Here is a 23,840-nt window from a genome sequence, read left to right on the forward strand (position 1 = left end):
GGAGTGAACACAGCCACAACGACGAAGCCGAAGGACAAAATCCACAAGGGAGTTGGCGCCGCCGCCGCGCCAACCCCCCGAACCCTAGTCCCATGGATCCGCCTGATCAATGGACACACACGGCCTCCAGCTCTCCGACGGCGCCAAGGAGAGCGTCACCACGGTGGGGAGGCTTCTTTATTCCTCCCGGTGTTGCCTCCGCCACCACAACGTTGCCTGCAGACCCATAACCCTACTATCTACATGCCGGACACACAGATCCGCGGTTCCCCCACTCTCCCGTCGCCGAAGCAGCCGACGGAAAGGGAGGGAACCGACGGTCTGGCCGGCGGAGAGATGAGAGAAACCTGGCTTCTCTGTTCGCCTCTCACGGGCACTGTAGCAAGGAGAGGGGAAGAGGAAAGCAAAGTTGGAAGCCCAGCCTGTGATGCTTTATAGCAATAATTCTTATATGTTTGTGAAATTTGCAAGATCCAGAATCCCAGCTCGTATCCTCAAAATGTTGAATTAGATAAGTACATACGCAGAATGGATGATTTAATGCCTCTTTTATAGGATTTGCATAGGAATCGTGTAGCATTTAGATCATATAAGAAAATTTCCTACACAAATTGCATAGGAACATATCCTATAAAAATTAATTCTATAGAAATTTTATAGTGTAAATCCTACAGAAAAAAAGAACATTAAGTCATATCTCAAAACTTCTTTGCGACATTAAACACACTTCATGTTTTCATAGGATTCAAGTAGGTATGATATTCTAATCCTATGCTTTCCTATTCATATGACTTTCCTATCATATGAATAAACGAATCCTAAAGATGAAAAAGGCAGTATTATACTTGCAACATGCACCTATCTACACGTACAAGTATGATCCAGCTCAACAAGTATGAGCAATGTAATATCACAGGAGTGATTGGATTTGGAGATGTAGAAAAATGACCACATCCTCAAACGATCGCAGCCAGTCTACCGTTGTCCTAAAATATTGATGGAAGAGGTGACACGTACTCCGTAGTATTCAATAGAGCCAGAAGAAATGCTTATTCTGAGCTAGGGAGCTGGCTGGATAGCTTCCTGTAACTTGCTTTTGACCTTTCCTGTACAAATCTTTACATACAAAATTAACAGCACATAATTCGCCTACTGTTTTCCCCTAAAACAAAATATCACAGACGTGCAACAGTTCTGTTCAGGCTCAGCTCAACTCCGCCTGTAGAACGAGCATTCTTCGCGTTATTGCGAGATTCACGAATATTAGCTTGAGAGCTTAAATAAGATAGGGACTGCAACCACGACACAAGCACGGGCTTCCGTATAACATCATCAGAATCTGCAACACTGGCATGCATGTCATCGAGGAGCACATCCTGGCCTTCCTTTGGTAGCCAAGTGACAAATTCTGCCAGCTCCTTGAGCAGATAAGAGAATGACTGCAGAAAGGAAATAAAAGGGTGTTTCAGGAATAGTATCTGCAAAGACTTACTACATGTAGCAGTGCGGCAAACTTGGTAAGAAATCATGGAGTTATGTGACCTGTTGTTATCAAACATCAACCACAAATGGTCCAAGATATATCTTTACAGCAATTAAGTCAGCACATGAAAATACTCAGCATGATAGTGCTATGGGAGAAAGGTTGTTTTGTGTTTCGAATTTTCCACTATTCTGTGGCAAGGAAAAAATTGCACTCGAAAATTGATTAGCAATTTTTCTGAATGTCATAAAAGAAATAACCACCTACTCATATTTCAGAAAAGTTACTGCTCTACACACCATCAGAAAATACAAACGCTATGATCTCATCTTACCTGAATATCGACAAGGAAGATGAGCCGCAGCAACAAGTCTGACATTTTCTTACAAGGTTCTGTGCTCTCTTCCCATGATCTCCATAAGGATCTGTCCTCAACCATTGCAGTACTGCAAAGATCTTTAGCTTTCACAACAAGACTATGGACACAGAAAAGAATGGCAGGGCTCTTTGCAGGAAGGTGCCGAACAAGTGCTACAACTCCTGACGCTAATCCTTCGAATGGGGTTACCCCAGGGTAAACCTATTAAATGAGAAAAGTAGAAAAAAATGTGAGTGTTCAGGAACAGAAGATTTGAAGAATGGTACCAATTAAACTACCTCCAGAGATCTCCCAATATAGTCAAAGGCAAGTTGCTCTTTCAAAGCTTCTCGATCATCCTGGTCAGCCTCAGTGCCAGATGACAGGAATGATACCATCACCGAGTGTGCAGCACGTGTTACTTTTTCGTTCGAGTGTTGTATATATCTGATATTTTGTATTAAGGGGACAATTTTGTATATTAAATATTAAGATAACCAAATAATAAAAACAAATAACAAGACATAAATAGTAGAGTTGTCTGTAAAGGATACAGGAACATGACCGGAGCTACTTTATCCCGAATTATGTGAGCTGGAATGAGGGAAATACAAGTAGGCATAACTCGCAGATAAAACAATATGCGTGATGTCTGGACCTCATCCATGTAACAGGTATATCTTGTTTCATCCATGGTTAGTAAATCTACAATATACCAAAGATCTATTTTAATCAACAGTTGCAAGTACATCCAAGCAATCAAATGAGGAATTTTCATAACGCCACAAGGAGATTAGGAAAGAATGGCATTAAAATAACCTGGTTTCCTTGTCAACTCAGAACATGAAGGCATTGACTCAACGAACAAAGCAGTGGCCGCCGCATTCTCCTGATTCACAATGACAGCACGCTGGATCGCTTCAGTGTACTCAGGAAGACGCACGCGTCTCAGATGTTCCACACAAGAGAATGCGACCAAGATCCTAACAGCAACCTCTGGCTGGAACCCCCCTGAGGAGTTTGCATCCAGCCTGTGCTTTGTGACCTCTGCTGCAAACACCACAATCATAAAAAATACTGCATCGGCAATCTTATCGATCTCTCCGAGCAAATCCTTCCGCTTCGCCTGGTGCAGCAACACTGCTGCACGAAGATGATGATACAGCTCCTGCGCATATTCACATACGCTAGTTTCGACATAGTCTTTAGCCTTCTGATCAGCAAACGAATACTGACTGCACAGCACCCCTGTCACCGGTCCTGCCTCGCTGAAAAGGATACTATCCTGGTGTTGCTTAACCTGATCCTTGAGAAGCTCAGCAGAAGTTCCATCTGGGCTCTTAATTGACATCCTAAGCAGGTGTGGCAGAGGGAGGAGCTCCTCCAGCAGTGCCATGGAAACACACTTGAACACCGACTCATGATACGCTACCTGCCCACACCGTGTCAAGCCCAATGCGATACACTGAAGAAGGACACGGCGAAGATCACCACCACCACCATTCCTCCCTTCTTCACTCGCCCTCTCAGCCGCGAAACGGATGGTCCGTTCAGGCGCCTCCTTCAACTTCGGATCAAAGTCCAACCGGAGTCTCACGGCAGAAACCCTCAACGCCCGCAGCGCACCGCAGGCCGCCATCACCACCGGGAACAGCACGTAGCCCTGGCTCTCGCAGTTTTCCGGCGAGACTATCTCCAACAGAACCTGAACCTTGCGCATCCTCCTCGACTCGACGAACCCCATGACCAGCCACTCCACCAGTTTAAGCACCCTGATACCAACACCTAGGTTCCCGACCCTCCCGCAAATCCTAACCAGGGAGCCAATGATCCCCCGAAAGCGCAGCTCGTCTGCACTTGCCAGCGCGTAACCGATCCCAGCGAGCGCCAGGTGATCAATACCATCGCAGCTCTCGCCGCCCTGCTCCAAATCCTCCAGAATGCGGCTGACAGCCACAACAGGATCGTGGTCACTGCCCCTGCTGGGGGTCCCTGAGCTGGAATTGATGGGGGAAGTCTTGGAGCTCTTGGCGGTGGAGAGCGCGCCGAGGAGGAGGAGTCGAGGGGCGAGGGGGAGGGAGGAGAGGGGGAGCGAAGAGGAGGTGAGGAGATGCGGGGCGGTGGCGAGCAGCGGGGCGACGAGGCGGGGGTGGAGCGAGAGGAGCGGGAGGAGCTGCTCGAGGTGCGCCGAGCTGAGGCGGAGCGAGCGGCGGTGGAGGTGGAGGGTCTCGAGGGCGGCGAGGGTGGACGGAGAAGAGGAGGATGGAGTGGCGGTGCTGAGGTTCGACCACGCGGAGAGGATGGCGGTGGGGGTGGGCGGCGGAGGCGCCGGCGCAGGGGGCGCGAAGGTGGCGGTCTCCAGAAGGTCGGCGAGGGGCGGCGCGGCGGCGGCGGCCGGCGGTGGGAGATTGGTCGGCGCTGACATGGCTGCGGGCTTTGGATTGGAATTGGGAACTGACACGACGATGACGAGTTGACGACGACGCCGCTGCTCTTCAGGCCTGAGACTTGAAGCGACTAAGAGTATCTCCACTCGTGCCCCCGAACAGGCCCCCGGCCAGCGTTTTTTCCATCCGGACGGCGTAATTCGGCCCAGTCGCGCCTCCGGTTCCTCGTTTTCGTCCGGATTTGGGCCTAAATTCATCCGGCGATCCCACGCCATCCCCGCCCTCCGGGGAGCGCTCGGGGAGTCCGGACGAAACGAAAGCGCGCGTGGCCCCAACTTGTCGGCGACAATGGCCTGGGTTTGTACGGCAATACCCTCGTCTTCCCGATCTACGGCAATACCCTCGTCGAACGATCTACGGCAATACCCTCGTCGAACGAAAGCTTTGAACTCTCAAGTGGTGCAACATAGATAGATTATATATATTTCGAATATAATTCGAATAAACATAAAAATTACATATAAAAACTTTAAAACAAACTTAAACTACTTCTTCTTCCTACATGGCCCCGCCTCATCGTCGTGGCGGCGACGCTTTCTGCTCGTCACCTCCTCGTCGGAGGAAGTTGAGTCCTCCTCCTCGTCAGTGTCCTCAGCCTCTTCGTCGTCCTCCTCCTTTTCCTCGGCCTCTTCCTCCTCCTTTTCCTCGGCCTCTTCCTCGGCCTGCTCCTTGGCCTCTTCGTCCTCCTCCTCGTCCTCCTCGTCGTCATCCCATTCGTCCTCGCTGGCCGGCGGAGGGGAATCGTCGCTGCTGGACGATGCAGCTTTATCCCACCAATGGCGCCATCCAGGCGGCTTCCCCTCGCTGTCGGTGTCCGATGGCCAAGAGAGATCGCTCATGGTTGACGGAGGATGGTGACGAGAGAACAGATGAATGGCGTCGGAAACCGTATATGTAGGTCTCTCGACGAAGAGAGCGGCGGTTGCTCTTCCGCGGAGTTCGTGCTCCATTACGGCGGTTCTCGCATCGAGGCCACTTCGACCGTTCCCAACAAGTCGTTTCGGCTCTCCAGACCACTTCGCGACGGTTCAATGCGTCGAGGGAACTACGACGATTGCCCTTCCCGGTGACTGCGCCGTCGCTATGCACGCGGTGGGTGCGCGTCCATGGGCTCGCGGCTGGAAAAATGGGCCTTCCCAGGCCAAAAACTACATCCATCCGGCGCTAAATAACGCCGGATTTCGGCCTGGGGAGCCCCAACGGCTGGGGATGCTCTAAGAAAATACCAGCCCGCCACAAACAAATGAATCCACTTGCATTTCATGCTTTAGATTTTGAATAGAGTAAACTGCACTGGCGGTCCCAATTCTTTTCTCGCCCCTTCACTTTAGTCCCTCTTCTTTAAAATTGAATGTCTAGGTCCTAAATCTTTTGTAAGTGATTCATCGAAGGTCCTAAATCGTTCTAACCAATGTTGACCTGTATGTGTGGCGTTTGACCACTGCCACGTCGATAGTGGAGACTAGCAATTTTGCAAAAAAGGCTCACTATTTTGTATTTCTTTCAAAGCATGGTCCTTTTTCGTCCCCACTTCAGATCTTCAACACGCGCCGGCCAAGATGAGGACGAGCGGGCGTGCGAGAACGACGCTGTCAGCTAGAGGAGGGCCCGCTCGACCTGCTTCGATGGCCAGACGCGTCCGTGCACGAGCTGTGGCGGCGGCCTGGTGCAGGTGGTAGCGGTTAGGGGCGGGCAAGTGCGAACGGCGCCAACAGCCAGGACCGCCACAACCAGAGGTGGGCTCGCGCGAGCTTTGACGGCGGCCATGGCGTGCGCGCGTGGCGTCAGCCAGGGGCATGCGTGAGTGGCGTGTGACCGGCGGTTGTGACCATGGGAGTGCGTGCCGGTGCGAACTTGGGAGGAGGGACAGACCGCGGCGAGCTAGGAGCGGCGCATAGCAAGCTCCGGCCAGTACAGCAGGCTCCTTGAGCGGTCTCCCTGGCCACTGGCCCCTGCCCCGCGCCATCGCTGGTACATAGGGACATGTGGTTTGGAAGGAATAAAATTAAGGGTCCTTTTCGCAAATATACATGTCTGGCCGGGACCCATTTTCGACGTGGCGCTAGTCAACGTGGGTCAAACCAATTTAGGACCTCGCATGAATCAGTTATGAAAGATTTAGGACCTAGGTGTTCAATTTTATAGAATAGGGACCAAAGTGAAGGTAGACGAAAAGAATTAGGACCGCCCATGCAGTTTACTCTTTTTTGAATACTTCATATTTGAGTAAATTATATTTGGACCTTAGTGGTGATAAATTCTGTCCACGTGATCATCTTCCGGCAATTTTGTTCCAACATCTGGACGTGTGTTCTATGAAGCACCAAGAACTAAGTTGTTGAATGAACTTCAACCAGACATGATTTATCTTCAGATAATGAAGAACTCCACCATATAGGAACAATTAATTTGTGTGACCAATACGTTGCCAGGATTTCATTAGTTAATGCAATTCAACCGCATATGGTTCTTTTTCAAGATACGGTGATAACGAACCGGATATGAATTGGCACAAATAGAATGGTGAACTGACCGTTGTTCTGCAAATACATCATCTACAAATCAAGTTCGTATCAGCTAATGACGAAAACTTCCCGTTTTATTGCCAGTGCTACACGGGAAGCAACTCATGATTCATGCAGTGGAATCGATCAAGCGTAGAGGTCGATGCCCCAGAACTTGGCTGGCTGGTTGGTGCGGTAGTTGCGGTCGAGGGCCTTGATCTTCTCCATGTCCTCGCCGGAGATATTGAAGTCAAACACCGCGAAGTTCTCCTCCAGCCTCTCCACCTTGGAGGTCTTGGGGATCACCACCGTGTTCCTCTGGAGGCCCCACCGGAGGACGAGCTGCGCCGGCGTCTTGCCATATTTCTCAGCCAGAGACTGCAACATCGGTACAGGAAAGCAGTTTGACAAATTATAACCACGCACGCAGGCCTGCACAAGTTTTCTTTTTTGCAGATACTGGAATGGAATGTGATACTGACCTTGATGACTGGATCGTCGAGGCACGAGACGGAGCCAAACCACTCGGTGTTGGCAGTGGACCCGCCCAGGGGTGTGTGTGCAGTGACGCAGATCCCGTGCTTCTGGCAGAACTTCACAAGAGATTCACGCTGGAAGTAAGGGTGTGTCTCGATTTGGTTGACCGCAGGCTTTATCTTGGCATACGCCAAGATGTCTCTGGTGAGGAAGATGTCGTAATTGCTGCATGAATAATTCAAGGGTCAGGCTCAAGAAAACAAAGTCCTACAGAGGTAGGCCGTGAAATATCAACTCGTGATGTGGAGACAACAGAACGGGACTACGAAAGGCGATATATTGGTAATTAGGTTCAAAATTAACACTCAGCCATCACAGTAGTCTATAAACCTGACATTGCGGAAGAGTTCCCAAGTTGCGGCTACTTAGAGAGAACAAAATGTCATGGATACCATATGTAGAATCATTATTCTAATCGTCACTAAGGACACTGCAAGGAGACAAATCAAAGACTCTATACAGAAGAATAAACATAGAAAGACAATCTTATTCTTTGTGCCAGCATATGTCATCATTCGGTCTAGTTACCTGATATTGGCACACACAAATTGTAAGGTATTCGATTGGATAAGATGGAACAGTAAAAACCACCCGGAATCTATTTAAAATTTAACAGTATCGGCCTACATAGATTTATCAGTAACCTAGAGGAAAGAGTTGATTGTACAATTGTACGAATGAAGCAAGAACATACGAAATATTGAAACATAAATATACATAGTATAGACTATAGAGTCACCCACACGAATCTATGACAACTCACGTTCAGCAGGACTTGGAAGGTTCCCAGCATAAGAATGAGAAGGGGATAAACTATGGGCAACAAGGAACATCAACTAATTTGCAGAAATAAGCCAACAATTGAAAAGATCAGGAAGCACCACATCACTATAAAAATGCAGTTGATAGGAGATATAGACCAAACAAGTTTTTTTTAGGGATATAGACGAAACAAGTTTACGTACTAGTAAACTAAGGGAACAATTAAGCTGGACAGTTCAATACTAAATATACTGAACTGTGGCTTCGGCTAGGAACAAAAGGGAAAATAGCAAGTAATTGACAAATGATGAACTGTAAGAAAAAAGGCAGGCTAAACGAATCAAGGAACAAATACCACAAAATTCAAAAAGTGTTAAAAATAACAAAACGTAGAAGAATCAATGTAACATGCCATGCTTTACCTAATCCCAATGCTGCGAACCAATCCCTTGGAAACAAGATCTTCCATGGCATGCCATGTTGTCTCCAATGAGATTGTGGTATCAATATCAAGCACACCATCGTCACCAAGAGCACTGGCAGTTGTGCCAACGCCTATTACAAATTGAAATTAAAATACTCAATCAATTCAGTGAGTCACACAATGAAACATAACACAAAATGGTCTTCATCAATGCAAGGTAAAATAAAGACGAGGATCATACCAGTATGCTTAGTAGCAACTGGGAAGTGAATAAGGTAGAGATCAAGATAATCCAACCGCAGCTTCTTCAGACTGGCCTTACAAGCTTCGAGCACATGGCCGTGATCTGAGTTCCACAACTACAATAACAAGATATGTGAAGATTTCAGTAACAAAATAGACAATAACAACATATGTGGAGATTCCAGTAATGTGATAGACAATAACAACATATGTGGAGGTTTCAAAAACATAATATATGTGGGAGGAAAACAGATTCAAGATTATCATCACATGAATGTTGAGACCCAAATCAGGTGTACATAAAAACAACCATAGCTATACTGAGAATGTCATCAGGGTCCAATTTCACCACATCTCACGTCAGCCATAAGCCCATCCCATTCTAAAATTAGGAAAATCCAACAACTTCTGAAAATCTAACAACATTTCATTAACATGAATGTTGAGACCCAAATCAGGTGTACATTGTTGTTAACAAACTCAGGTGCTTGCCCAAAGTGGCAGCTGGCTCGTCATTTCCAACATAAGAAAACAGCAGTATTTTATTATCTGAACAATAACCGTCCATATATGCACCTTGGTTGTGATGAAAAGATCTTCCCTCTTGACAAGTCCAGTTTCAAATGCCTCGGCAAGTGCATCACCAACTTCAGCCTCGTTTTGGTAGTCAGCTGCAAGAGCAGAAAGCGAGCCCAGTTAGAAAATCATCGCCACAACACTCCCCAAATACACCACTGTCAATTAAGAGCCATTACTATTGAACGAAAACAAGACATTCTTTCCTCATTAATCCTTGCAAATCTACTGCTCGTCACCGAGTTCAAACCGCATAAACTAGACAATGAGGAACACGGTTTTTTTGGAAATCAGATTGAAGTTTCACAGCCCCGCACACACAAAGCATATCCTAGGTTAGAGTCATTGGACTGTAAGATATGAGTCGTGGGGATCCGATCCGATTCGATTCCATCCAGGCGGGCGGGCGGGCGTAGATGCGAAGAGGCGGATAAGGGGAAGCGGGCGGGCGGGCTGGCGGACGGAGGGGCGCGTACCGGCGCAGTCGAAGTGGCGGTAGCCGGCGCGGAGGGCGGAGTGGATGAGGCCGCGGATGGCGGGGGAGTCCATCCGCCAGACGCCGAGCCCCACTGCCGGCATCTGGTGCCCGCTGCTCAGTGCCAGCGCCGTCGCCGCCATCGCTCGCAGGTCGGATGCGCGGGCTCGTCGGAGACAGGAGATAAGAAGAGAAGACGGCAAAGCGCAGTAGAGTTCAGTGAGCAGCCCGTGGCATCTGGAGTTCCGTTGGACTCCGGTGGGTGAACTGGTGGTCGATAGCTGAACACATGAATTTTGTGCAAATCTGTAAAGTAAATGACAATTATCAAATCAAAAAGATTCCCTCCATCTCATTAAAAATGTCTCAATTTTATTAAAATATACATTTAAATTTTAACAAGGTTGAGATACTTTCAGTGGGACGGAGGAAGCACGTGATGTGCTTGAGGTATGAGATTTGGATTCGTCGGTCGTGTGAAACTTGTTATTCCTAGATCGACCGCAAAGCTTCAGGCCTAGACCTGCAGGTAAGTTTAGGCTAGAAGCATGTAGTTACACGCTGTTTTAGAAACTGTTTTACTAATGTGTGCATGTTTGATGTTTATCCCATAAGAAATAATCTTGTGATTCTATTGTGTTTTACTTTACTACATATATTACATGTTTTAAAATTTACTTTTAATATGTTTTTAATGTCATCGTGTGATTCAACTACATTAGATGTGTGGTTACTTCGGTGTTTACTACTCCTTTTTATTCTATACTATTAGTTTACCGAAGTTCGTACTAAATCAGCAACAACTAGTATTGAATAGGGAAATAGTTACTAAGAGGATAGTACATGTTTACACTAAAGTTGTGATTTGTATAGAGTGTACAACTATCCATTTCCTTCTTTATCTGAGATCAGCTATCGGCATTGTTCAAGACAACGGGTTGATCTCGACATTGTTCAAGACAATGGGTCTATAGAGAAATATCAATGCTTCCTCTTGCACTTGTCCAACTAGGTGGCAAAGATTTCAAGCTTTACTTCCTTAACCGTTTTTCTCATGAAATCTTTGGGGGAGTATTCCAAAACTTCTTGGCAATGTCAAAGAGTCTAGAAAAAATAAGTTTAGCAAGAGAAGTGTCGGTAAGGACCTAGAAGTAACAATATTAATATTTTTGTCCAGTATAGCACACAAAAAGACCCCAAAGGAGAATATAATTACAACATGGTCCAAAAACTTTGAAGAAAAAACTTGAACACACATTGAGGAGCACAATCGGGTCATTCTTCTTCCTTCCAATGAATTAGATCCAAAATTAGCCCATCCGGGACACTACCACTTGGGATGTTGATTTGGTTGCCACTCCACTCCTTCCTCTCACTAGAAACGGAAGATGCGAACACTAAGCCATTGTCAAATTCTCTCCCACTTGGCATCATGGCCAGGAGGCATATAAGGAGTCGGCACCAATTTTCGTAGCTCCACCCATTAGCCAGAATAGTCAATGATGGGACAGAGGATGTTGGATGCTTCTCTAGAACGTACCGATGAGAATATGCACCTCTTGTAGCAGTTTCACTTGCTCGCGATCCTAAGCCAGAGACCGGCCTCTGGCATGAGGATGATCTGAAGAGGTTTGGGATGAGCACGTAGATGGCTTCTCTTCCACCTACGTGACAGCCGAGGAAGCCATGGGAGACCACCTCTAGCCTCTCCCAAATCAACAACCACACGAGCTTATTTAAGAAGCTACTGCCAGATCTAGTGCATATTGTTGTTGTGCCCCATGGTTAGCGGATGGAAGGAGCGACGAGTTTAGGAGCGGCATAGCGTCATACACCACATGTGAAAGACTCGCCCTAAATCTATACCTAATATGTGCAAGCCATTGTGCACCTCTCCCCTCTCCTCTTAGGTACGATATGCCTTCGAAGAACATAAGGGACCTGAAAGAGCAAAATCTATCCGCAAGTGTTTTGTGTGTCTTGACAACACTCGAATGTATTTCACCGTGTGCATAGTTTGTTTTGAAAAGATTTGCAGGTGCACAGTGGCCTCGCTGATCATCTCAGGACTGGAAGACTCAAGATTAGTTGATAGATTTTCTGGTTTTGTGTTTGTGTCGCGAGGCGACGTGATTGGAGAGGAAAAGAGGAACAAGCAATTCCAGCTTGACCGGTAGTACCGGTACCAGTTGCAGTAGTACCTCTATCACCTCTGGTACTGGTATGGCTATCGCTCTGACACTGACACGTGGAAAGTTCTGCAGAAGGTAGTGTGGTACCTTTACGGTACCTCAAGCGGTACCACCGCCTTGGTACCGCATAGGTACCGTATCTACCGATACGGCACAGCCGCTCTGGTACCGTTGTGGTACCACAAGGTATCCAGTAAGCTTCTGGGACCGTTACGGTACCTAAGCGGTACCGGAAGCGGTAGTACCGCTTGTGCCCCACGTGGCACTTCTGAAGGTTGATTTGAATCTTAGAGCGGTAGTACCGCTCCCATGAGCGGTAGTATTGGTCGTGCGGGAACTGCACATAACGGTTGGATTTGAGGGCCCCTATTAAAGGGGGCCTTCTTCCCCAGCTCGAGCTAAGTCTTCTCTTTCTCTCTCCTCCATTGTTGCCGAGCTCTATTTCTTGAGGTTCTCCCTCCCCATCCAATCAATCATGCTCAAACTTTGAGGGTTGGTGGAGGAGACCCCGATCTATAGTTCTACCAAGAGAGATTTCACCAATACCACCTAGTCCTTAGTGGATCCTGCAGTTAGAGTTCCTCTTATGGGACTCCTTGGAGATGTGCTCATATGGAGGCTATCTTGGAGTTGTGCTAGCCCCACAGGGTGTTGGGAGCCTCTGTCGTTGTGCAGCTCGCCCCAACCTTGTGAAGGAACCGCCGCCTCGACCGGCTACTTAGTGGAGAAGGGAAAGCTCCTTCGTGGGGTTTTCTCAAGGAATAAAGTGAGGCTTGTGTGGCTGTTGGACCTTCGTGGTCCACACCTCCTCAACGCAGGCGTACTCCCTCTTGTGGGAGGAACTGCGGGAAACACATCGCGTCTCCTCTTTGTTCCCCGGTTGTCCCGCTCCTCTCTCATACTCCTTTGTGGTTTCTTTACTTGTTGCACTGCATAGCATCATCCTAGGTTCACTGTAGTCACTAAAGCTTTCACCTTTACTTCCGCACCGCCTATAAAACTGAAATTAGACATAAAAATTGGTTAGCTCCTATTCACCCCCTTCTAGTCGCGCCTACGACCATTCAATTGGTATCAGAGCAAGGTTTTCTTGCTCGGGCTTTTCCGCCTAAGAAATGGCCGATAAAGAGATACTTGGGGAGTGACCCTTCCCGGTGAGCAACTACCTCCACCATCTAACACCGCTAGCACAACGGCTACGTTGGATGACCTCAAGAAGTTGTAGTCATCCATCCTAAGCCAAATGAAAGCAATGATGGTGGAGTTGGTTACTCCAAAACCAAACCCCACCGTAGATCCTAAGGAAAGTTCCGACATCCCTCCACCAAAGGCTACATTTCCTCTTGTTGACTTTGTCCCCGAAAAGGCCAAAGTCCCTCAGGAGGAGGAGCTTGGGGATGGAGGCACTTCATCAAAAGGGAAGGATGCTCCACCGGTTGAGGGACATTCGAGGGGTAATCATGTGGTGCCACCACCATATGATTACACCATAAATGTCCCAATTCCAATTCCTCATATAGTGTATCATGGTGCACCACCGCAGCTTGAATCTAATAACTTTGAAAATTGGTAATTCTTAATGCGTTATCATGTGCGCAACGCTTCCACCAAGCTTTGGCGCATCATCGAGGAAGGTTGCTCACCACGAGATCCAAGTAACTTGACAAGAAGGGATGTGGTGGATGGCCAACTCAACGCTACCGCCATCCACATGATCCACATGGCTGTCACACCCAAGGACCACGCTCATATTCGCTCCCTCAAGACCGCCAAAGAAGCATGGGACAAACTCGACAAGCTCTTCCTTGAAAATGCGAGCATCCAAATCTCTCGTTTTGATGAAGTGAACAACATGGACGACAACTTCGTCATGATCGATGGAGAATCTCCCGAAGAGATGTATTGACGCCTCATCGCTCTCGCCGTGCAAATGCAAGATCTTGGAGCAACTTTTGTGGATGACAATTGGATAAAGGGAAAGTTATACAATGCTCTCGTCCCCTATGAGGAAGTCAAGTTGACGGCTATCCTCCAAAACTCCTCCTTCCACTCCATGACATCGGATGAAGTCCTTAGCGAAGTCATCGCTTTGGATATCTCAAAGAAGAACACGGAGGATCTTGTTGCTCATGCTCACAACGGGCGCAAACCCAACCTTGCATTGAAGATGTAGGAGCACGATGCAAGTGAAAGTGATGAGGATCCCATTGAATGGGGCCCGGATTATCTCAAGACCAACTACCATGAGTACATGGAGCTCGCCGCCAAAAAAATTTGGGATGAGAACAAGACTAGAAGTTCAAGGCCAAGAGGAAGCTCAAGATACTCACCTCTTGAATCTCCAAGAAGCTTCTCCAAGAGCCCTAGGGAAAGGAAAAGGGGGAGAACTTGCTACAATTGCGGTGACAAAAGTCACTTTGTCGCGGATTTTCCCTTTGAGAGAAGGGAAGATAATGGTGGAAGGCTTGTTCGCAAGGACAAGACTAAATCCTTCTCGAAGAGATTTTCCAAGTTCTCCTCCAAGCCAAATGACGCCAATGCCTCCTTCAACAAGAAACCAAGGGCATTCATCATCCGTGAAGAATACTCCTCCGACGATGGTGGCGACAATGATGACAAGAGCTCAAAAAAGGAGGACGAGGGAGTGGCCGGCATCGCCATTACCACTCCCTCCAAATCCCTCTTCGACTCTCCTAATGAGAATCGCACCTCCAACAACTCTCATTGCCTCATGTAGAAGGTATCTTCAGAGGTATCACCCACACCCAAACCTACATCCTCTACTAGTGCTTCTATTATTGATGATGCTGCAAGCCTCTCCATTAAGCGAGAGGTTGTGGGTTTGGATGCTTTTCTCTCTAACATGCAAGGGGATACCAAGATACATGTTGAGGCCCTCATGGATCAACTTGGGGCAGCTCAAGATCTTCTTGATGAGAAGGAGAGGTTTGAGAGTGAGGCTTACGCATTTCTCTTGAAGCGAGTGTGTTGAACTTAGAAGTGTCTAACAACTTTATTATTTGTCAACTCACTAAGGACCGAGATCATGCTCTCGCCTTAATTAGTAGGTGTACTCAAAAAGGGTAAGCGCGCTTTCTCTTGAAGATGACCACACCAAGTTACTTGAGGAATTGGAAACCCTCTCCAAGGAACACAAATCCTTGGAGAGTAAGTTTGCAACTCTCTGTAAGTCAAGTGATCATCCTCAAGAGGAAGCTCACAAGGATAAAGAAGTGGAAGTGCCTAACTCTTATTGTGACAATCTTGTAGATCAAGTTGCCTCTTTGAAAAGGCACAATGCACTACTCTTGGAAGTCAACTCCCTCCAAGAAGAAGCCTTGGATGAGTACTATCGCTTGAGCAAGGAGAAGGTACTGTGTTGCAATCATGATGAAGAGATCACAGCTCTAGAGAAGACCAAGGCCAAACTCTTGGAGTTGAATGGGATGCAAAGTGAGTCCTTGATGGAGTGCCTCCGCATGAGCAAAGAGAAGGTCACTTGATGTGATCATGAGGAGGATATGTCCGCCTTGAAGAGGATCAAGGCCAAGCTCATGGAAATCAATGCCATGCAAGAAGAAGCCTTGAAGGAGTACTTCTCCTTGAACAACGATCGAGCTTGTTGCAACCATGAAGATGATATCACCTCTTTGGAGAGGGACAAGTGCTTGCTCTTGAAGATGAACTCTCTCCAAGAAGATGCATTCAAAGAGCATTTCCGTATCAACAAGGAAAAGGAGGTTAAAGTGTTTGATATCACTCATCCTTTTCGGAACATGAAGACGAGGTCAATCGCTTGAAGGAGAAGCATAAGAGACTCTGAGTCCATTCCATCTATTTTGAGAAGACTCTTGAAACAAGAGATGGAGCCAAGGAGGGCTCTAGCAATGGAGGAGACGTGGCTACCAAGCCAAAGAAGAAGAAGAAGAAGAAGAAGAAGAAGAAGAAGAAGAGAAGGACCAAGAAGAAGAAGAACAAGAAGGACATGGGTATTGCTCATGAGGATGGTGACTCTAGCCCAAGGAGGGATGGAGTTCCTGATTCCCCCACAAGGGGCTATGCCGGTGCTAATACCCCATCTCATGTTCTTTTTGTTGATTACTATGGTCATGTGTGTGCTAGTTTCATTGGTCCCTATGAGGAAAACGTTGATTGGACTATTTGGGTTCCCAAACCCCTTGTTACTAACACGATAGGACCCATTGAAAAATGGGTACCTAAATCCAAAGCTTGATTCATTGTAGGACTATGCTTCCGGTGGGTCAAAATGGGTGGTTGATAGTGGCGCCACAAGTCATATGACCGGAAGTAAGAACATTGTTGTCAACCTCAAGCCTTCACTCTCCACAGTATCTTATGGTGACAACACGCAATCAAAGGTATTGGGCCTCGGCAAGGTGGTGGTAACATGTGGTGACCCGGCATACCACTGCATGGTGTAGTATGCAAGTCTGATATAACACCAATGAAACACCGTTCCACTAGTATTATATCGCTCAGAGTGGTACAACAGAAACATATGCGGGTCCAAGGCATGTCTATAGAATTACAACATTGACTCTATTACATAAGATCAGCACAGCCTCCTACTTTACAATGAGGTAAATCTGCAAATAAACTCCAGAAGAACGACTCGTAGTCTAATTCTATCACGAACTCTATTTGTAGAGTATTTGACAAGCTAAGAATAGATTCTAGCTAAGTAGGAGCTAGGTTGAGGAAGCTAGTTCCTTTCTACTGCTAATCTAGGTTTTCTCCTTGTTGGATGACGTATCTGACTCCGCTGACAGGGTCCTGTCTCGTGAAGTAGTTGTTGGCTCCTTGGCCTTCGAGTTGCACTGTAGATCCTCCTTCGAGGCCTCCATATCTAAGCAGGGGATTTAAGAGTGGGATGAGTACGAGCGTACTCAACAAGTTCATTATAGGAAAGAGGTGTTTAATGCACTAGCTACGGCATTAGACCAGAAAGTCTAATACCAATGCAAGTTTTCATAACCATTTCTTCAAAAGGTTGCTTTTATTCAGAAGAACTATGTCCGTCAGCCTTCACCGGTTTACTAGAACTTCATGGAGCTCCTTTCCGGCCGCGTTCGCAGTTCCATATCCCGGAACAGGGAGTGACAGGTCACGGTTCTTTACACTCTGCAGAGGTGTGTTGCTTTACCCATAAGAGATCTTAACCTTGGTGCCAACCGGGCGATCAACCCGTCCACACTTCCTATGGTGTGAGGCCCGGTATAAGGTCTAGCCAATCATGTTCCTCCGCTACCTCGAACACCCACCCTTTGTTGCATGCCCCGACCCTGGGTCCTCGCCGGTCCCATTATTCCCACTCACGGGTGGACCCCGACCACGACGACAGTTTGGGATGAACCAAACTCCTTCGCCGGTAGCTGCAACCCATCATAGACCGCAATACCGTGGGGACTTAGGACTCCCCAGCCTCACCATCTTGCTCCTTCGGGCGACAAGTGTACTACGGACAATGCCGTGGGGACTTAGGACTCCCCAGCCTCACCAGCTTGCCCCCTTGGATTACAAGTGTACTACGGTAAAGCGCATCCGTTGATGAACGAGAGGTGGAAACACTTTTGACTACTCCGTCCCACTCCGGATCTTATGGTTAACACGGGTATTACGACACAAGAATCACTGGCGACATTTGTTGTTTAATCCTAGATGGATATAAGCCCTTGCAATGGAACCTCCACCATATCAACACAATCCATGGTTCCATTGCCAACCACATAGTCATATTCATAGTTATGAAAATAGTGGTTTTGCTTTTTATGCAATAGTGATAATCATAGTACTTTGCAAGTAATTTGATAGAAATACTCAAATGACATGAGCAAGTGATGAACTTGCCTTTCTTGACTGCAAGATTATGCAGACATGGTCTTCGATACGCATTAACTCCAAATTCTGAAATAGCATCATCGTCCGGTAAGGACGATGTTTAAAAGATTGGCAAGGATGCAATAATGCATAAGTATGAGATGCAATCGCTCTAAACGTAACCTAACCCCGATGATTTAAGATTAGAGAGTTGAAATGATTGGTTTAGGGTGTGTTGCACTTTTAGAGTGATTCACAAACAAGGGTTTTATTCAGGTAGTATTACTTGGTATCATGGACAGGTACATAATAAAACATAGTAATCAATTGAGCACACAAAGAATGATATTAGGCATAATGTTAACATGTAAAGAATAGTTGTCAGTTTTAGTACTATATGGCATGGTTAATGATTAATTATCGTATACTTCAAAAGAATAACTTTTGAAGAACATGTTCTTTAATGAAGAACAATTATGATGATTAGGTTTGTGGAGTTCTATGGTTTTCTATGGTTCTAATTGGTTTCTGGAGTAAGTAATAGATGGATCACAACCTAGTTGGATTCATCAACACCTAAGGCTTGTAAGGTTGAGTTAAGCCTAGGCATCCTAAGCAATTATTCGTACAAGGTTGCTATCAGGACTTGTTCATCTTATTGGTGATAGCTAGCTAGGGTTTATAGATCTTTATAAGCAGGGTTGATGATGATTCTTTATTTACTTCAAAAGAATAACTTTTGAAGAACATACTTCTTAAATATTAAGAAGTATATTAATTAGGGTTGAAATTGTCTAGGGTTTGCTATTGGATTCACTAAGTAAGGAATAGTGGTTTCCTTAAATAGGATGTTTAATAATTATCTTATACTTAATGGGGTTTAGTGGAGTATGGTTATGTGGTGCATGATAATGGGCATGGTTGCTATTAGGGTTCATCATAATGGTGTGATGCTAAGCATGGTTAATTAAAAATTGATATCTCTAAGGATAGAAGCTAGGGTTTGCATTTGGTTGCCTTTATTTGATCATTTAGGTCTGATGAGGATGAACACATGGGATACCCATATATTAGTGATAGGTCTTCTACATTTTAGGTGTCCAAGACAAGTATTTAGTTGCGACTATGGTTCTATGATTTGTAATAAGGTATCATGATCACATGCTCTAACCTAGGGTTTAGGTTAGGAGCAATTTAGGGTTCACATGTAATCATTGAACAAGGGTTCCTAGTTGAACTAGGTTTTTTTTTTGGGTTTCACATGAAATGATAGGGTTGTAATATCATTCCATATGGAATTAGGGTTTGCTATTTATCATATAGTTCTATGATTAATAACTTCAATTTAAAGTTGAAGTTATTAATAACTTGGGAATAAAAATAATATTGAATTTGGTATTTTATTATTTTTAAACAATTAATAATTAGGTAATTATTAATTAGGGTTTAAATCTCTTTAAGAAAGATTTAACAAATAATAAATAAAGGAAATTTAGTTTTTATGCTTTTCTTTATTTATTAATTGGTTTTTATTTAATTTGGAAGATTTTTCTAATTATTGAATTTTAATTGCATTTAGAATTAAAATTAAAAGCTTAATTAACAAGTATTGAATAATTGAATTTTTATTAAAAATAAAAATTTCATTTTATATTTTTATTGGATAGAGTTTTCTTTTCTAAGAATTTTGATATCTTACTTTCATTTTTCTGAGTTATTATCTATTTTATATAAATTTGTAAAGTTGCAGCAATTTCTGAATTAGAAATAGAAATAAAAGAACTAATAAACGTACCCGGGTTAGTTTTACCCGGGGTCACAGACGAGTGGGCCAAGGGTCCACCTCAGCTGCCACGCGGCGTGGACTAGTCAAAATAAATGGCATGGCCAAGGAGCTCCTGGCCGGCGGCCAGTCGACGGCGGCGTCGACACGGGAGGGCTCCCGCGGGGCTTTGGCGCGTATACGGAGGAACTGGGCGACGTGGTGAACCAGTAAGTGGCGGCGCCCCCACGGAAAAGTCGCCGGAGCTGCTCCGGCGAGCTACGTCTGCGGCGGGGCACGGCGGTGATCGACACGATGGAGCTACGGTGGCCTAAGAAGCAAAGCGACCATGCCACGCGGTAGAAGAGCTCACCGCGAGTAAGATGGACTTGTCGGTGAGGCTTGCGGTGGCCTATATCACCGGCGATCGTCGGCGTCTGGTGGTGGCCGGCGGGGAAATGATGGATCAATTCGTCGGGCTCAGAGCTTCCCGGCAAGCGCGCGTCGGCGAGAAGGTAGCTGGAGACGAGGCGGAGCTCTAGGGCTTCACGGCGCGGCTCGGGAGTGCTCCAATCGACGGCGAGAAGAATCAGCCGGCAAGCTAGGGTTTGCGAAATTAGGGAAAAAGAAGAAGAACAGGGCCGCGGGAGCTTCGGACGAGTACTTATAGGGTCCAGGTTAGTCGTTGATGGTCGCGTGGTCCAAGATGACGGCCGGGACGTGGAGCTCGCCGTCGCCGTGGCGCTCTCCCGCGCGTGCAGAGACGAAGACGAAGGTGGTGACCTCGTCCTCGCTCTTATCCAACGAAGAGGTAACTGGGCGGTGCTGGGCTGGGTTTTGGGCTTCTGGTGGGCTGCTGCGGCCAGAGGAGGTCCAGGTGAGATTTTCTCCTCCCTTTTCTTTTTTCTATTTCTGTTTTTATTTTCTGTTTTCCTTTTCTAATTTGCATTCTATTTTAAATTCGAATTTGAATCCTTTTCTATTTTGCAGGTGTTTGATAACTGCAATTTCATGAGTACGAATGAGAAAATCATTATGTTACTGCTTTGTTCTTGAATAAACATTAATATATATATATATGGCCTTGCTACAATTTTTAATTAGGCAAGAATTTAGGTATTAGTTTTAATTTCCTTTTTCATTTATGATATAACTCCTTGTTGAATAATTAGAGTTGGTTATGCCTCTTCCAATTGTTTTGGAAGTTATTATTATGACTTGGCTTCATATTTGAGGAATTAGTCAATTGCACATGATTTTATGTGAGCTCCAATGTATTAAATCCAATAATTGAAGCTTAAGATTTTATTAATGTGTCATACTAGGGTTCTATCAGTTCTAGTATAACCCCCTTGTTAAGCTTAATACTATCACTACATTTGAAAGTATCTTAGTAGGGATTGTTTCCATCCTGGTTTATCTTGTTCACAAAGATAAATGGTTGATCACTTCACATATGGTTTAATTATAGGACTTAACATTAGGTGGCTCTTATGTTTTATAATTGAAACATGGGATTTAATTAATGAACCATCAGGGTTCTAGTGATATTTACCTAATGGCAATTGGTTTGAATCTCAATTATGGTCTAGGTTTGTATTGTGATCACCATAGTGATACTCAAACTAGGGTTGAGGTTTAATTCTAGGTTATAAAGGTGAAATGGCACCATATTGCATGTGCTAGGGTTAATCTCCCCTAACCATGATAAGGTGGTGGCTTTATTTACATTTTATGTTCTCCTTTAGTTATTAAGATATTGAGAATTAGTTTTATTTGATTCCACTATGGTTATCCTTAATCCATTGTTAAAGTAACTAAAGTAGATATAGTTCTTTTTATACTTGACTTTGGTTCTAATGATGAATAGTTTCTCATCATATAAAGTATAGAGTTTTACTCTAAAGTTTTCTTGGGTCCTTTAATTGAGGAATATAGATGTGCTAGAGTTCTACTTATGATCACCAAGTGATTCACAAGTTAAGGTTGGGGTATAAGCCTGGTTTTGATGACTAGTGATCTCCCTATGATTTAATGTGGTGAATGATATCTACTTATCTTATTAGGATTTATCCTATCCTCACATATCTCAAGAGCATGTTCATGGTTAGACATGATCAACTTGTTCTTGACATCATTACCCCAAGTTCTAAGGGTTTATGATCATTACTCAATTTATAATGATCAAGGTTTGGCTTCCTAAAGTATTTCTAATGGAATGGTTTTCACTTCCATGATCAAGTGTTGTCTTGATCAGCTAAGCATAATAACTCTCTTATAGTTTCTTGGGTGGACATGGATATGGTTGTCTCTATAGTTTATATCCCAGGAGAATGCCTGAGATATTCTGTTAGGGTTCCACTAAAATAATGTTGATATTATCATCTGGGTGTATGGATAGTTCTCTCCCTCATATTCAAGTGTTGGCTTTAACCTTCTTGAGGTTAACACCATAGCTTGAGTTCTCTCATACAGGAATAGTTATTCTAGGTTTATGATGTACTCCTAATATTTATTTAGGTAGCTAAACTAAAGATTCAATTGTCTAACTTAGTTGGACTAGTCCACTCCTTATTTCACTAATTCATGGATATAGTCCTATTTCACTTGGTATTTGGTTATCTCACCACTCCAAGATGAAATGGTTTACCTCCTAATATTTTAGTTCAAAGATTGTCTTTTATTCTTAAATAAGTAAAGCTTGGATTAGTATGAGTGGTCACTCTCATTTGGAAAGGACTTAATATTATCCCAAGGTTATGGTCTTAGGATGATGTTTTGATTACATGGATGTATATCCAAGGTTTAGCTTAAGGTTTGTCATTGCTTCTCTAATAAATTATATATAACTCTCACCTCTCTAGGTTTGATGTATATAATTTGGAATGGAGAAGGATATATATTTATAGAGTTGATCTCCTTGTCTTGTTTCCATGAATGAAGTGGAATGGATACCATGAGGTTCATGGTAGGATCAAGGATTGGTTCAAGACATGGAAAAGATAAGTGAAGAATAGTTTCTTCATTCATTGTTACTTGATTTACAAGTAGATGTATGTTCATATGTTATAGCAAGGAATATCATGTTGTGATCTTTAATAAGATCAAGTGGTTGATCATTGATTAATATGTTATTGTGTTTGTTGAAATTCTATTTGATCTAACCCTTTAGATCAAATCATCTCTTCCCAAACAAGGTTTTAACAAAGTCACATTGAAGTTTATGGCGCTTAACTTGATGAGCTACTTCAATTCCACCAAGGTCAAGTGAAACTTCAGTTACTGTGACTGTTTTACTTTAAAGCACGAAAATTCCCCAGATTTTCTATGCATGAATGCAATGCACACATCTGTTTCCTCTATTTTTGTAACCCCAATACCTGGGATATTACAGTCTCTACCCCTTAAATTAAACTTCGTCCTCGAAGTTTGATCTCTCTCACGTTTCCGAAGTGTGGTTCTGACTTATGCAGACTCAAATTTTTCTAGAACTCCGTAGTGATCTCACTGGATATAATTGAATATATCCCTTGTCCAGATTCTTTCTGGAATCCATTAGGGTTTGTCTCTGAACCATGGTTCTTACTTTGTTTCATTGATCTCTTCCAACTCTATAAGCTTGTTTCCTTTCTCCTTGAAGATTCAATGATTGAGACTTCTTCTGATGCTGCTAGTCTTAACTGAAGACTAGTTTGATAATAAACTCCTAATTGATAAATAGGTATTTGTTTTCCCTTACTACCAAAAATGCAATAATGGTACTAAGTAAGGTACTTAACATGGAAATGATCGTGATGGTTTATTTCCCTAATAATGGATTAGACTCATTTAGTCCATCCAACCATGGTTTATATTTGATACCTATAACTATTTTGGTTATTTTAGGTTCCATGAAAGGAATCATTCTATTAGTCTTTGGTATTGGTATGTTCAATCTTCTTCGGTCTTTGGCCCTTTTGAACGGTATTTGGTCTATAGTATTTCTTTCATCCAACTTCATTATACTTAGCTTACTTGAGCTTCCTTACTTCTGAGTAAATACTACTCACTTTCTCAAGTTATAGTCCACTTCTTACTTCCTCGAGGTATAAATCTCGGCTTCTGGTCTGACATCCTTCTGAAAGTAATGTCTAGCAATCTTATGAAAATAAGATAGACTTCCTCTCAGTTCAGACCTTTATCATCAATCTGGCTCAAAATCTTGAGTTATTGTGTATCCAACTCAATCATTACTCTACC

General features: G+C 44.5%; 2 protein-coding genes across 2 annotated transcripts; both read right to left on the bottom strand.

The window, feature by feature from the left end:
* Positions 1–994: 994 nt before the first annotated feature.
* Positions 995–4,332, bottom strand: LOC127308637 (uncharacterized). Its single transcript, XM_051339505.2, has 5 exons — positions 2,661–4,332; positions 2,396–2,546; positions 2,141–2,288; positions 1,818–2,063; positions 995–1,439 (listed from the first exon to the last, which is right to left on the bottom strand). Exons 1-5 carry the CDS (start codon positions 4,264–4,266, stop codon positions 1,176–1,178), a joined length of 2,415 nt encoding a protein of 804 aa, XP_051195465.1. The 5' UTR covers positions 4,267–4,332; the 3' UTR covers positions 995–1,175.
* A 2,441-nt stretch (positions 4,333–6,773) lies between these two features.
* LOC127310694 (NADP-dependent D-sorbitol-6-phosphate dehydrogenase) lies at positions 6,774–10,055 on the bottom strand. The gene is made up of 6 exons (XM_051341344.2): positions 9,811–10,055; positions 9,335–9,429; positions 8,757–8,874; positions 8,514–8,646; positions 7,275–7,494; positions 6,774–7,170 (listed from the first exon to the last, which is right to left on the bottom strand). The coding sequence occupies exons 1-6, from the start codon at positions 9,950–9,952 to the stop codon at positions 6,940–6,942; spliced, it is 939 nt and encodes a 312-aa protein (XP_051197304.2). The 5' UTR covers positions 9,953–10,055; the 3' UTR covers positions 6,774–6,939.
* Positions 10,056–23,840: the final 13,785 nt, after the last annotated feature.

Source organism: Lolium perenne, chromosome 6 (genome assembly GCF_019359855.2).
Source record: "Lolium perenne isolate Kyuss_39 chromosome 6, Kyuss_2.0, whole genome shotgun sequence".
Lineage (NCBI taxonomy): Eukaryota > Viridiplantae > Streptophyta > Magnoliopsida > Poales > Poaceae > Lolium > Lolium perenne.

What these genes read in the sequence shown, in the direction of transcription:
- LOC127308637 (XM_051339505.2), bottom strand. Translation starts at nt 4,266, where the DNA reads ATGTCAGCGCCGACCAATCTCCCACCGCCGGCCGCCGCCGCCGCGCCG. An exon ending in GTAGCTCCGGTCATGTTCCT is followed by an intron (nt 2,289 to 2,395) that starts GTATCCTTTACA and finishes ACAAAATATCAG; the next exon opens with ATATATACAACACTCGAACG. An exon ending in TCTTCCTTGTCGATATTCAG is followed by an intron (nt 1,440 to 1,817) that starts GTAAGATGAGAT and finishes TCCTTTCTGCAG; the next exon opens with TCATTCTCTTATCTGCTCAA.
- LOC127310694 (XM_051341344.2), bottom strand. Translation starts at nt 9,952, where the DNA reads ATGGCGGCGACGGCGCTGGCACTGAGCAGCGGGCACCAGATGCCGGCA. An exon ending in ATCTTTTCATCACAACCAAG is followed by an intron (nt 8,875 to 9,334) that starts GTGCATATATGG and finishes TTGTTATTGTAG; the next exon opens with TTGTGGAACTCAGATCACGG. An exon ending in GTTCGCAGCATTGGGATTAG is followed by an intron (nt 7,495 to 8,513) that starts GTAAAGCATGGC and finishes TTATTCATGCAG; the next exon opens with CAATTACGACATCTTCCTCA.